Here is a 15,073-nt window from a genome sequence, read left to right as displayed (position 1 = left end):
GCCTCTGATGCCAGCATTATGGGATCTGCTGAGCAAGTCTATATTCACAAGTCCTTTCATGATTTTATAAACCTCAGTCTCATCCCCACTGTTGTAGACCAGAGTTCTAGCATGTTTAGGCTGACCTCATACAGAAATAAAGGTTCAGAAGTTTTTTATTGGGATATTAACATCTTAAATTTTTATACATTGCTTTTCTTACAGCACAAAATAAAAGCTGACAACTATACACTCAGTTTTCTTTAAACACTTTTATTAGAATCTTTTTCTTAAGGAGTAAAAAATATTTTTTAATTCTTTAAAACATTTACAACATATACAAGTTCCACTTTTTACATATTAGTCCTTATATAGTTCTATTTACCATCCCAGCCTTCCTATTTTTCTCTTAAACTTCAAACTTAAGCATTGAGTCAAAAAAGATTTTTCCTGACCTATTTTCTTTTACAGTTTATACAGTTTCCATCTTTTTTATTCTTACTTTTACTTATTTTCTTTTTACTTATTGATTCATTTTCCTTAATAGCTGAGCCAATATATATTCCCTTATGTAGAAATTAAAAAAACAACTCATTGCACAAAGACTAGGAACACTCTTATGTTTACATATTCTCTGTTTTTTAAAGACATTTATTCCTTTACTCTTGGGACCAATAACAATTATTTGACAAATTTAAGTTCTGAGCAGGGTGAGCTCATAAAATTTGGGATCAAAGGAAGTAGCAGTGGCTGGCTAGGGGATCACCTGAATAGCTGGGATTCCAGGAGTAGAGTCAGACTCTTTCCCAAAACTTTCTGTGTTCTAGGAACTTTCTTCGGTTCTGTCAAAGTGAAGAGTTTACAGATCATTCAGACCCACAGAAGTTTCAGCTGGTTCATTGTCTCAAATATTATCTACTCTCTGCTACTCTTTTATTACATCTTCATGCAGGTAAAACTGGGAATGATCTGAAGGTCAATCACCTAACACTGTTGGCATGAAATAAGTGTTAGATCCAAGACCTGTGATTCCTCTCTACAATGCAAGGCCAAGGCTCTGCACTGAGGGCTAATTCAATTCTTTGATTGGTATGCTATTTATAGAAGGTGGTGTTTTCTCAGTAAGGGGAAATGAGACAACAGAGAATGTTAGGTCATAAATCAATGTGAAACTTTCTAAAAATTCATAATTAGCCTTAATTCTATCAAAAAAATTTCCCAATAATTATTTTAAAATCTAACCAAGTTTTTGGTTCTCCAAAAAGAGGCTGTTAAAATTCAAGTTTGTTAACTCATTTAAAATCTGCCCTTCTATAAAAATCAGCTCTGAAATATTATAATACAAAGCAAGAATAAAATCATATTAATTTCAGTCTTTACTGGAGCAAGATTTTCTAGGAGTAACCATCCAATCTTCCCCATGAGCAGTAAGTAGTAACCACTATTCTTATGTTAAGGGTAACCAGCTGAAAAAACAAAGATGGAAATACTTCATCAAGAAAAGCAATGTCCTGAATACAAGCATAATCCTCATAAGCTTTATAATGCTGGCGCTCCAATTGAAGTGTTTTTTCTTGCATAAACAAGATATGGAACGATATCGTCATAATAAAAGCAGGTGAGCAAACAGTCCTGGCATTAAGTGAGTCCCCAAAACACAGGGTACAAAGGCTTCTACATTTCTGCCCCAGCTTATGGCAAAGAAGCGCAGCCTCTGCAGTAGATAAAGGCTCACTGTGGGAAAGCAAACTAAGTCAAAACTTCTTCCTTCCTCTATAGCCTTCCACATAGTTCTATGCTGATAGGCATAGGCATATTTAACTGATAGGTTAAAAACTAAATTTGGGCCAATGTCCACAGCAAACAATTAGAAAATTACAATATTGGTCACATTTCTTCCCAACCATTTGTTTAAATTAAATTCTTTCTGCCTCCAACATGATGTGTGTGTTTAATTAGGATTTATTAAATACAATGTGCCAGGCCTTTGGCAATCTAAAACAAAGATGAAAACAAGCCCTAGCTTCAGGGAGCTCATTTTATTCACTATTTTCATTTAGTCATATTAATCCTCAAGGAATAAGGTTTATGGAATTATATCCTGCACAACAGAATCACAAAACTAATGAATGAATTAATGTTTTTTGTTTTGAACATTAGCCAGTTAAAGTCATTTAGATCCAATGAATTAAATAATGATTATGGTCATGCACCTGCTGTGTGAGCAACATCCAACCAACACAATGTGAAGTGTCTTAATGAACTTGGTTTCAGTTTAGGGCCCATTCTTCATAAAAGCATTACATTTTCCAAAGGTCCCCAAAGGTACCCTGGCCACCTCTTTGCATAGAACATTATAGTGAGACATTCCACATTATAGTATGGACATAAAAATAAGCTGGTTTTAAAATAAATAGTTCTGAAGAAACATCCAAACACTTTAAAGAGTACTATCTATATTAAGATTTGACAGGTGGAAATCTTGATTCTAGCAGGGCTAAGGGCCATAATTTTCCTTCCACTTTTCTTAACAAAGTGTTGGCTCTATTCTCATCTACCTTGTTCATCACCACTAAACAGCCCACTTCTGTTTCTGTGGTCTTTACATTTTAGAAAAATGAGGCTCATGGGATCCCGGATCCCACAAATAAACACCCCACAAAAAAAAATATAGAGAGGGTAAGGAAGGGAAATGGATGAGGGAAAGACAGTGGCATAAGAGATAGCCCACTCTAGGGGAGGCTAGGTGGCACAGCAGATAGAGAACCAGCCCTGGAGTCAGAAGTACCTGAGTTCAAATCCGGCCTCAGACACTTAATAATGACCTAGCTGTGTGGCCTTGGGCAAGCCACTTAACCCCAATGCCTTGCAAAAATCTAAAAAAAAAAAAAAAAAAAAAAAAAAAAAAAAAAAGATAGCCCACTCTAACAAAAATGTCTTACACTTCTGAAAAGTTTTAATAAACCCCTCACTGTTCATACAAATTTGTCCTCTGCAATCTCTTCTGCTATATTACTGAATCTCCTGGTCTCGGATCTGGTAGTCATTAGGCAGGGAATAAGTTAGGAGCAGGGCACCAGAGTTCTGCCTCTCCTGCTGACATCACATGGAAAAAGGTCTCTCCAACTGGGATGAGACTTTGCTCACGTCCACAGGAGACGGGCTGGTCTGAGCCCTAAGGTTGAAAGGAGAGACTAGCCTAGCAGCAGTTTCAAGCACATCTTCTCTATATCCATCGACAACTACTTATTCACCCCCAAGTCAAGTTCTCGCTAAATGTTACTGGGAAATAAATCTTGACTGGAACCATACTGGCAATGTAAAAGACCTGTAGATAAAGTTATCAAACTTACAGAAAATTACTGAAAGGAACAGAGGTGTCGATTTATTAGTGGTGGCTAATGGTCAGACTTTCTCAATAGATTCATCAACTTCCACAAAACTGTACAAATGACCACTGCTCTCACTTACCTCCTTGGCTTCCTGATCTTGCTGGCAAACATTCGGCTCTGGACCCTGCTGCGCCTCGACCCCAGACTCCAGGTCATCGGCACAACCCTGAAGAGAATATGGGATGAAGTGGTGGGCTTCCTGCTAATCATTCTGATTCTGCTGACAGGCTACTCCATTGCCGTAAGCCCCACTGCTGTGTTTCCCTCATGTTGCCAAGAGGGTGATCTTGGGCAAACAGCATCTGAGGCCCTTAGGTCAGGATGGCACAGTAGGGAAAATAGTCAACTTAGAATCACAAACTGTCACTAATTAAAAATACTATCACTTTACTTTTCTCCACATTAATTTTCTTAGCTGTAAAATGGAGAAAATAATACCTATGGCCCTGAGAGGCTCAACATCAAAGTAGGATATGATAGTGCTATCAAATGTAATGGATTTATGGGGTCATACTGTGGAACCTAGAGCTGAAAAGACTGACCTCAAGAGCCTTCTGGTCCAACCCTTTAGTTTACAGAGGAAGAAACTGGGCCCCAGAGAGCATCAAGTGCTTGCCCGAAATCACACAAACTGCAACACTGGAGATAGATTGGAAAGGAGGACCTATACCACTTAAGTGATTCTAGGCTCATTTATAAATAGCCTCCTTTCAGTTCATAGAGGGGATGCAGTGTAGGAGGTACATCAAGATGACAAAAGTAGATGTACTTAGCTAGGCCTAGAGTCAAAAAGACCCAAGTCCAATATGGTCTTAGGTGCTTCCTAGTTGTTTGATCCCAGGCAAGTCATTCACCCTTTGGCTTCAACTCCATCAAATTTAAAATGGGGATGACAAAACCTACTTCACAGGGTTGTTAAAAGGCTCAAACAAGATCATGCAAAGTGTGCATCATACAGTAGGGAACAACAAAGATGCACACTCATCATCATCTTGAGATGGATGACAGGCTCTCTTGTCTACACTGCACTGACCATTTCCCCAGTTGGGCCTGCACTGTATGGCCACTACTCCTCACTGCTATCTTCCCTCACACAGTTCAACCTTCTCTTCGGATGGAGCATCTCAGACTACAGAACCTTTTCCAACTCAGCTGTAACTATTGTTGGTCTTCTGATGGGAATCTTTGATTACCACGAGGTGAGAGCCCCTGTTGCAGAGACCCTTCTAAATTCTTTTGGCTTCATGTGGGCATCTACAGAGGAGCTGCTGATGAGAACAGCTCCCAACTATCCTGATGGAATGTTGAGATCCTCTGCTCTAAATTCTTCACATGCTCACAATGGCCAAGTCCTAAGTGGCTGATTATTCCTTTTATTTTCCCAACAGAACCCACTTTGATCCCATTACTTTTCATCCTTGTCACAATTAGTTGTCAAAATGACATTGTTCTTAAACTTTTCTCAAACCAAAAACCCATTAAGCACCTTACAAAGATAACACTAAGGTGATCTGACTCCTTTCTCAATGTCTCTTTGAAAATGTACAACTAAGGGCAACTAAAAAGTACACTGGAGAGAGTACTGGTCTTGGAGTCAGGAAGAATCAAGATCAAATTCAACTTCAGACACTTAATTACCTAGCTGTGTGATCTTGGGTGAGTCACTTAACCCATTGCCTTGCAAAAGCCAAAGAAAAAGAAACAGAATATAGAAAAAACCCAAAAAATTATCAAGAGGCACAACAGTACCATTCAACACAATTCTAGGAAGAACTGAATTCTTTATTATTGTTGGCAAATATTCATTTTAGGGTAACAGGAATTATCTTCAGGAAAGGTAAAAGGCTAAACACTTGTTCCTTATAAACTGTTTAAAAACTAAAGTTCAATTCAAATTAGAGAAATTCCTTTAACTATCAGAATGTAACCATCAAGAGATACTGTTAGAAGGATGACTTTGCTCTTGAAAGATGGCATCATCTCAAAATCTAGCTGCTAGAATGCAGATCCCTCTGTAACGTTTCAGATCTCTTATCAAACTTCCATAATTCAATGAGAATGGGAGGTTGTCACATTCACACTGTCCAGACATCTGTTTTGGCTCCCTCAAATTCATTGTTAAATCCCTTAGAACTCTATAACTTGAAGAGGAAATTCAACTAAAGAACATATGTAAATCTTTGCTAGATACATAAAAATAATCCTACTACAACTAATTCTGACCTTGGGTCTTAGAATTTTGCTATATCCAATTCTTTAAAAAAAAAGTGACAGTAACAGTAACACTGGGATTTAACCTGAAGTCAAATGGCATTTTTAAGTCCCTAGCAGCTTCTAAAAAGGCAGTAGAAGGGGCAGCTAGGTGGCGTAGTGGATAGAGTACCAGCCCTGGAGTCAGGAGTACCTGGGTCAAATCCGGTCTCAGACACTTCATAATTACCTAGCTGTGTGGCCTTGGGCAAGCCACTTAACCCCATTTGCCTTAAAAAAAAACCTAAAAAAAAAGGCAGTAGAGAAGAGTATTCAATGGATCAAAAAGCAAGGGAAGACGGCAGTTCTGTGATCAAAGGAAGTAGAATTAAATAAATAAACAATGCTAGGCATGTGTTTAGAAATGATCTCCCTTCTGAAAACTGAAGAAATGACAGAACCAAGTATTTTTCTGTGAGAATGAAACAATTCTAGATAAAGGGCTATACAGTTATCCTTTTAAAACCTGCTACATTTTTATTTAAATGATAGGTTTCTGGGAGTGTTATAGACTTCTAGTGTTTACAAATTCATTAAACACGATCCTGTTATTTAAAAAAAGAACATGGATGTGCCCTTTCAGAGACTGGACTCTTTTTTCTAAGGTCTACGTAAAAAATAAGAGAAGCTAAATAGTGTAGAGTTTTATTAAAATTCATTCATTCCTTTATAAAGCAACAATGGCACCATACCTTTAAATCAGCAGTTGTACTTTTCTCACCCCTTCCAGTTATAATTCTTCTCCTTTTTTTTAAATTTACATGCGTTTTTTTTCTGAATGACTCCTAAACAATAATCTATCATTTTGTTTTCTGGAACCATAAGTAAAATTCTATCAGTATTTACACACAGTACTCAGGAATTATTTCTATTGCCTTTCTAGGTTGTCACCTTAGACCCAGTCCTGGGCTCCTTTCTGATCATCACCAGTGTCATTTTACTAGTGCTTATGATCACTAACCTTTTTATTTCTGCAATTATGATGACCTTCTGCAAGGAGAGAAAGTCCATCATGGTAGGTAACACTCCAACTCAGTGAATTATAAAGACTCAATATCACTAAAGCAAAGAATGAATGCTGCACACCCAGCACCATTATCCTCCTTTACTATTCTCCAGAGAGCTCTATAAACCACCTTTCTCTTCATCCAGTCCCTAGCACACTGCTGACACTCATCTATTAAATAACAGCAGTTAATACCTTATTTCCTAGAAGCAAATTATGGGAATAGTTCTGCATTAGTACTGTTCCTTTTGCTCTGCCTCAAGCTACTACTTCAATTTTGTCTCACTTTCATTCTCCTTTATTCCACAATTAGGCACAGAAAGAAGCACCACTTACAGAAATTCTGCTGCAAAAATTCTCCAATTTATTAGGAATAGGGAGGCCTCAAAAGGCAGCACTGCCAGAGCAAACAGAGCCAGTAGCAGCAGGCATCAACATGGAAGCTTCTGCAAGTGAACCAGCTTGACTCTCTCATTCCCTATCCTTGGTTTTCCTCTCATGGCTGATTAATGTTAAGTATTCCACTGGTCTATATTTTGCATGGCATAGCCCGGGGAGTGACAGATGCACACACCTATCCTTATTTTAAACTTAACTCTGTAAGATTCAATGAAGAATTAAAGTCATATCATCAGTGTGATTCATTTGTGTGAAGTCGGGCATTCTGAGGTGCAGGTGAGCAAAGGCCCTGGACTGACCATCCTCAGAGAACTGTGACAGCCTTGGAGAACCGTCAGCCCCACTGCCAGTGAGGTAGAGCAGGCTAGCAGAACCCCCAGCATTCTCTCTGCATGGCCAGTATATAATCCCACCGCCCACATTTACAAAGTGACTGTGGTGGTAAATAGTCAGGATGAAGCCTAGTTCCATGCAACCTGTGCAAGAGAACAGATCTTAATATCAAATAGATTTTTTTTTCTGCAAGACAAAGGCACTAACAAGAGGTTCAGTTTATGATGAACCCAGGAAATAACTCTTACTATCTGTTATGAAATACAATAACCTCAAACTAGTTAACTTAAACATGTAAAGTAACTCAAAGTTAAAGGTCTGCAGGATTGGTGTTAGGAGGCCTGGTGTGCTTCCCCAGGTCGCTTCTTCAGACAACCCTTGATGTACAGTCACTAAAGGCTCTCCACTCCCAATGCCCCTCAGCGATACCTTCCATTTCTGGCTAAGTGGTGGCAAAGCAGGGAACTGAATCTTTACATTAGGAGATACTAATCTCCATGAAACAAAGCAATTCAAAAATCAAAGAAAAGCTGTTTGAAACTTCTATACACATACACTACACAGAAAAGAAGACTAATCACATCACTGATACAGAAAGCCTTCCCCCAGGGAGAGTGGAACTGCCTCAGTTAAGAATCAGGATGTCAGTCTCCATCCACCTAGCCAGGGAAAGCAGAGAACTACTACACTCATGTGGGCACCAGCAAAGTTTTCTTTGATTCGTATTTGTTAAGATTTCACATCATCTTAAAGTATTCTAATAAAAATAGATTCCCCTCTTATTTGTCGTGGACTTTCCAGCTCACTCACTAAGAGAGACTTGAATGCTTGGATTAAGGCAGTCAGGATCCTTGAAGAGGCATTTTCTGCCTTACCTAGAAGTTGTCATTCAGGTGCCAGTGGTACACTTGAGAAGAAAAGACAAATGACTTTCAACAGAATATGCTATGGGGAAAAGCAGGAGCGTGATACTGAATCCTTATTAAAGATAAACTCAGCATTCAAACCAAAGTGGTAAAAGGCCGCAGAGGGCTCCCTGAGAATCCAGGAGAACGAAGAGAGGCCATCAACTTTCCAGAAAATCTTTGCAACTGGATCCAGGGGCAAGAGTATCCCCCAGCCAGGAGTAGTATATATGCAATGGAATTGCCCAGCTTCCAGCAAATATTGCTGTGGTTCCCATGGCTTCTCCCCAACTTATATCTGAGGAAGTGAGAAGTATGCACCTTGCCCCTAATTCTCACCCAAGAAATGAATGTCCTTTTACAAATGGGTTTCTGAGTTTGGGCCCCAGGTCTAAGGAAGGCCTCCCTGTTACCCTCTTCCCCATGGTCCAGCAAACTTTGACTCTCCCACAATGTTTTCCTTTGCCTTTTTTCCCCTGTGGAGTTGTTTCATTATAGCCAAGGACAAAATCTGTAACCACACTAAAGGGATGGAAAAAGTATATTTAAAGGAACAACCCCTCCTGGAGGAGTCATTCCTCTATTGTTCTTGTAGGATCCCCAATAGTTAGCCTCCTGAAGTCATGAAGAGCTGGAAAGCAGCAGAATTTGGTACAGCAGGAAGAGAGTTCAAGAGGAAGAGAGCATTCGTTAATACAGGAAACAGAATTCTATGGGAATCTTCATCACAAGAAGAGAGCTGCTCAGTCCCAACTCCCAAATCCTGGAGTGATACAGCCTAAAAAAGGTCTAAGTTTTCTTTTTCAACTCTTCAAATCTCCTGGAGAGATCATCAAAATCAATATCTTCAGATGCTGAGGTGTTGGCACCAGCAGATGTGGTTGGTAGTGTATCAGGGACAGATGGCAATTCAGGCAACACAAAGTTGTCATAGACATCAGTAGTTTTCAAGTTGGATCTTGGAGGAGCTTCTGGCTTGGGGCCAGGACCTAATTAATTACAATAAGGAAAAAGTTACAAACACCAGATAAACTTTCCAGATAAACTATTTATAGAATAAAGAATGCTCAAACTGGAAGTGACTGACTCATTTCAAAGAAATTAGGTAACTAAAGCCCAGAAGTGACTTGCTTAGGTATCACAGGTAGTAAGTAGCAGAAGGATGAACCCCTGTTTCTTGAATCCTAAACTAATGGTTTTTCACTATCCTAAATGCATCAAAAAGTAGTCTTCAACCTCCAAAAGAAATAGAAAATGGGCTCAGACTATGGATGAGCTCAAAAAAGATTTTGAAAAGCAATTAAGGGAGGTGGAAGAAAAATTGGGAGGAGAAATGAGAGCGATGCAGAAAAAATATGCAAACCAAATCAAAAGCTTGGTGAAAGATATACAAAAAAATACTGAAGAAAATAATATGTTGAAAACCAGTTTAGGCCTAATGGAAAAAGCAAAACAAAAGGCAAATGAAAAGAATGCCTTAAAAAGCAGAACTGGCCAATTGGAAAAGGAGATAAAAAAGCTCTCTGAAGAAAATAACTCCTTCAAATGCAAAATGGAACTAAAGGAAGGTGATGACTTTGCAAGAAAGCAGGAAGATATAAAACTTCCCAAAAAAGCCAAAAATTAGAAAATGTGAAATATCTCATTGGAAAAACAACCAACCTTGAAAACAGATTATTAGGCTATCTGAAAGCTACAATCAGGAGAAAAGCCTAGACTTCATTTTTCAAGAAATAATATAGGAAAATTGCCCTGAGATCCTAGAAACTGAGGGTAAAATAGAAATCGAGAGAATTCATCAGTCACCCCCTGAAAGAGATCCCAAAAGAAAAACTTCCAGGAATATTATAACCAAATTCCAAAATTCCCAAATCAAAGAGAAAATTCTCAAAGCTGCCAGAAACAAATAATTCAACTACCGAGGCTCCATAGTCAGGATTACACAGGGTCTGGCAGCATCTACATTAAGGGCTCATAGGGATTGGAATGTGATATTCCGGAAGGCAAAAGATCTTGGATTACAACTTAGAAATCAACTACCCAGAAAAACTGAACATCCTCTTTCAGGGGAAAAGATGGATTTTCACTGAAACAGGGGACTTTCAAACTTTCCTATTGAGACAACCAGAGCTGAACAGAAAGTTTGATCTCCAAATACAGGACTCTGGTGAACCATGGAAGGAATGGAAGAGAGGGACTAACTGAGGAATGAAGTTGAACTATTTGTATTCCTGCATGGAAAGAAGATATTGATAACTCATATAAACTTTCTCACTTATAAGAGCTGTTAGAAGGAGCATTTATAGATAGGACATAGGAAGGAGCAGATTATAATGGTATGATGTAGTAAAGGAATGGAGTCAACAGGTGATGGGGGGGAAATACTGGGAGGAAGGAAAAGGAGATGAAGAAGTTGAGAGATTTCACATAAGAGTCAAGAAAAAGCTTTTTCAATGGAGTGGAGGGAGAAAAAGCCAAGGGGGGAACGAGTGAGCCTTCATTTTCATTGGAAATGGCTCAGGGAGGAAATGACATACACATTTAATAGGGCAAGGAAATCTATCTTGCCCTGAAGAAGGAGGTGGAATAGGGGGAAGGAAGGAGGGAATAGATGATACAAGAGAGGGAAGATCGAGGGAGAGGGTACTTAGATGCAACACACTTTTGGACAGGGCCAGGATGAAAGGAGAGAGAGAGAAGAGAATAAATGACAGTGGGAAGAAATAGAGTGGAGGTACAGCTAGTAATAGCAACTGTGGGAAAAATATTGAAGCAGCTTCTCTGGTGGACTTATTTTTCTTTTATTTTTTTTTAGTTTTTTCAAGGCAATGGGGTTAAGTGGCTTGCCCAAGGCCACACAGCTAGGTAATTAAGTGTCTGAGGCCAGATTTGAACTCAGGTACTCCTGACTCCAGGGCTGGTGCTCTATCCACTGCGCCACCTAGCTGCCCCTCTGGTGGACTTAGTACAATTCATTCTCTCTCTCTCTCTCTCTCTCTCTCTCTCCTCTTGAGGTTTCTCATCTTCTTGGGGGGGGGGGGGTTATGTTTATTCTTATTCTTATGTTTACTCTTATAACGTTCAATTTACATCAATGTATGGCATGGAAACAATGTAGAGACTGTCAGACAGCCTTCTGTGGTGGGGAGGGGAGGGAAGGGAGGAGGGGGAAAAATTGTAGACTTCAGAGCCTTGCAAAAAATGATGGGTACATATTACTATTGTATATAATTGGAAAACAAATAAAATACTAAAATAAATAAATTAATAAATAAAAGAATGAATGAATGAACAAATAAATAAGAGATTAGTCTTTCAGACTAATTAGGATTTCATGTTTCCTGAAAACACAAAGTCAACTTTTAACCAAAATATTTAGATTTATTAAAACAAAATGGAAAGAGGGGCAGCTAGGTAATGCAGTGGATAGAGTACTGCCCTGGAGTCAGGAGGACCTTAATAATTACCTAGCTGTGTGACCTTAGACAAGTCATTCAACCCCATTGCCTTAAAAAAAATAAAAAATAATGGGAAACATTCTTGAATACTTCATATAACTATGATTTATCAATGTCTAATCTTTCTCCCATCAACAAAAAATGGCACTTTGTGGAAGCCTCTCTAAATTTCATTACAAATGGTTCTCAGAAAACAGATAGTTTCTGTCCATACATATCAGTTCAGTCTATTCAGGCCCATTTGGGAATATACTTAAAAAAAAACCCAAAAATGTAAACCTGTAAGTCAATTAAATGCACCAGAATAACAAAAACAAATATAATTTTCTAATTATGATCTAATCCTAATGGGGAGACTTCCTTTTACAAATGAGGAAAGGTATGGATTTAAAGGAAAGTCAAAATCTGATATGACAATCAGACAGTGGGATCTATATTCATATTACTCTTCTGCATATGTCAAATCATAACATGGTAAATTTCCAAGGAACATTGTTGTGACAGGTGCTGTTGTAAGCACAGTACTAACTAAGACTTGGAAATCTTTTTTTTTAATGGAGATAATTAAGCCTGTAAAACTAGACTTACATATACCAGTAAGCCTGTATGGGGGAAATTTCTTTAATTTAAAATTTTAACTACAGGAACTATTGAAATCCTTGAAAAATTGATATTTTCTAATTTTTTTATAGTAATTATAGTTTTTCCCCAGTGTAAAGACACTTCTAGTTAATTTTGCATTCTAAATTTGGCTTAAAATTTCTTTTGACTAATCTTAAATGTGGTATCACTTTTCTTTGACTTTAGTTGTTGAAAATGTTGTTAAAGGCATTGTTACTCAAATGATCAGATGATTTCTAAGGTTTCCTTATAATTTGGTCCTAAAGTTGCATTTGCTAAGTACTGGACCTGTGAAAAGGAGAATGATGCCCAGAATGGGGAACCACAAAAGGCCTGGGTTCAAGTCTACCACTAAAAAGAATGACTAGAAGGCCCTGGAGAGGTCCAGAACCCCAGAGCAATCCTAAAACTGGTGCTAACCAACCCAGGGAGAGAGGGTTTTCTCACTAAGAATACACCAGTCTCTCCCCAACCCCCTCCCCCAAAAGGGGTTCATATTTCAATCTTCTTTCCAAGAAAAACCTTGACGATTCTTTCATTTTTTTTTTTAGGTTTTTGCAAGGCAAATGGGGTTAAGTGGCTTGCCCAAGGCCACACAGCTAGGTAATTATTAAGTGCCTGAGATCAGATCTGAACCCAGATACTCCTGACTCCAAGGCCGGTGCTTTATCCACTACGCCACCTAGCCGCCCCAGGCCAATCCTTTCATTTTAATTAAGACTGTTGCTTATGGTAAAAAATGATCACCTTTTAAAAATGATAATCCTAGTCTGGAATTTCTTACCAATATTGCTATGAGGAAGAATCTTTCTGTCAATTTTCTTCCTACAACAAAATTTACAGACCAGATTTTGTTCTTTTAATTTTGATGCTATTTTTCAAATTCAAATCTCTGAAAGGGAAAAAAAAAACCCACCAGGAACCAAAGATACAGAAATCCTAAAGTCCTCAGTTCCACTAGCCATCAATCACCATTTATTGGGTGTATACCCAGACCTATACCAATAGTTAACAATAGCATGATTATACATGGCCCTGCCTTCAAGGAGCTTACATTCAAGTTGTAAACTAATATATATATACAAACTAATGAACAAGAAAATAAGTAATAATAGTTCACATATGTACAGCACTTAAGGGCAGGACAGAGTACTTTCCTTATAACATGCCTGAAGGTCGATATTTCAAATATTATTATCCCCATTCTAAATAAGAAAAAAAATTGAAGCTCTAACAGGGAAAGTGACTTGCCCCAGTTATCACAGCCGCTATATCTGTAAGGCAAGATTTGAACCTAGGCCCCCTGATTCCAATGTGTGAGTGGTATAGATTAAGTTCTCTAAGAGTTTAGGGGCAAAAAAAAAATAAAAAAATAAAAAATAAATAAAAAGAGTTTAGGGGCAGGACAGTTCAGTAAGAGTCAAAGCAGATTGAATGGCTAACAAGCAGAGGTCTAGGGGAACAAAGAAAGGAAAGGCAGAAAGGAAGCATATGTTTGTGGAAATAGGGAAATAGGAGAAAATAAAGTTAGAAAAAAGAGGAAGCTGGATTAAGAAAATTCTTTTTATAATAATTTTTTTCCCTGGTTTTTGCTAGCAATGGAGTTAAGGATGTGGCCAAGGTCACACAGCTAGGCAATTATTAAGTGTCTAAGGTCGGATTTGAACTCAGGTACTCCTGACTCCAGGGGCGGTGCTCTATCCACTGCGCCACCGAGCTGCCCCTATGAAAATTCTTAAAAGCTAGGCTAACATTGATAATGATAAAGAGGTGACAGGGAGATACTGGAGTGCAGAGATGCTCACTAGAAAACTGCTGAAGTCAGAAACCTCAATTGGTAGAAATGAAATGGGAATACAAATCAAGGATGTGATGGTACTTGCTTAGATCTAAAAATTTAGTTTCAAACTTTCCTTTGGTTAATGTGAAGGGTTTAATCCAAAATAATACTGAGATCTCAAATCCAGGGGCCTAGAAGAACCGTATCAGAATGTCAATGAAAAAAATAACACTAAAAGGCAGTGGAATTTAGATCATTGTCAGGTTAATCCTGGTCTCAAAGAAAAGACCAAAAAAAAAAAAACAACCCTTTCCTACTTTCAAGAGAGTGAGGGCCAACAGGGACAGAATTTGCACATAGATTCAGACAAGATTATTTTCTTTACTGTCCCTCAACTGTTGCTCTCTTACAAGAACAGGTTCAATGCCTGGAGAATTTATAGTGGGGAAATTAAAAGGCATCAATGCATCATGAAGAAAGAATCTGAGACTAAACTTACATCGATAATCAGTGGAAGATGTGACATATAGTATGAAGAAGAAAAATTCAAAATGCACATTTGTGCTAATCTATGTCATCTCAAAAATACATTGAAGCTGATTAATGTTTACTTAAGCTGCATGCTGTAATATCTTATTACCTCTAAAGATAAAAATAAAGATATGTTATATGTAATTATCATAGTGAAATCACCAGAAAGCTAACATATTCTGAACATGTTGAATTAAAAGCAGAACACATAGATGGAAAACCATGAGAATAGACAATTCTAACAGCACAGAGAGAAGAGCAAAAGGCTGAGTACTAAGCTTTGAGAAATACTTGTGGTAATCTGATTTAGGAGAAAGAAAAACATTCAAGGCTAAGGGAGAGGAGGAATGACAAAAGCTACTGTACTTACCAACAATCTGTGTAGAAGGAACATTCTTATCAGTATTTACATCGACCTG

The 15,073-nt window shown here is 38.1% G+C and overlaps 2 protein-coding genes across 2 annotated transcripts in view; one reads left to right on the top strand and one right to left on the bottom strand.

Annotated features, from left to right (window-relative positions):
- The window catches only part of PKD1L3 (polycystin 1 like 3, transient receptor potential channel interacting), a 65,246-nt gene extending 57,559 nt beyond the window's left edge, over positions 1-7,687 (top strand). Inside the window, exons 27-32 of the mRNA XM_074212554.1 lie at positions 807-931; positions 1,437-1,597; positions 3,402-3,612; positions 4,469-4,570; positions 6,505-6,636; positions 6,941-7,687. Of these exons, the coding sequence (XP_074068655.1) occupies positions 807-931; positions 1,437-1,597; positions 3,402-3,612; positions 4,469-4,570; positions 6,505-6,636; positions 6,941-7,093 (884 nt within the window). The 3' untranslated portion in view covers positions 7,094-7,687. The remainder of the gene's footprint in view (positions 1-806; positions 932-1,436; positions 1,598-3,401; positions 3,613-4,468; positions 4,571-6,504; positions 6,637-6,940) is intronic.
- The window catches only part of IST1 (IST1 factor associated with ESCRT-III), a 30,403-nt gene continuing 15,575 nt past the window's right edge, over positions 246-15,073 (bottom strand). The window contains exons 9-10 of the mRNA XM_074199955.1: positions 15,025-15,070; positions 246-9,253 (exon numbers count right to left, since the gene is read on the bottom strand). Of these exons, the coding sequence (XP_074056056.1) occupies positions 9,054-9,253; positions 15,025-15,070 (246 nt within the window). The 3' untranslated portion in view covers positions 246-9,053. The remainder of the gene's footprint in view (positions 9,254-15,024; positions 15,071-15,073) is intronic.

Source organism: Macrotis lagotis, chromosome 1, assembly GCF_037893015.1.
Source record: "Macrotis lagotis isolate mMagLag1 chromosome 1, bilby.v1.9.chrom.fasta, whole genome shotgun sequence".
Taxonomy (NCBI): domain Eukaryota; kingdom Metazoa; phylum Chordata; class Mammalia; order Peramelemorphia; family Peramelidae; genus Macrotis; species Macrotis lagotis.
The sequence above is the reverse complement of the archived record's forward strand: the minus strand, read 5'-3'. Positions and strand labels throughout refer to the sequence as shown.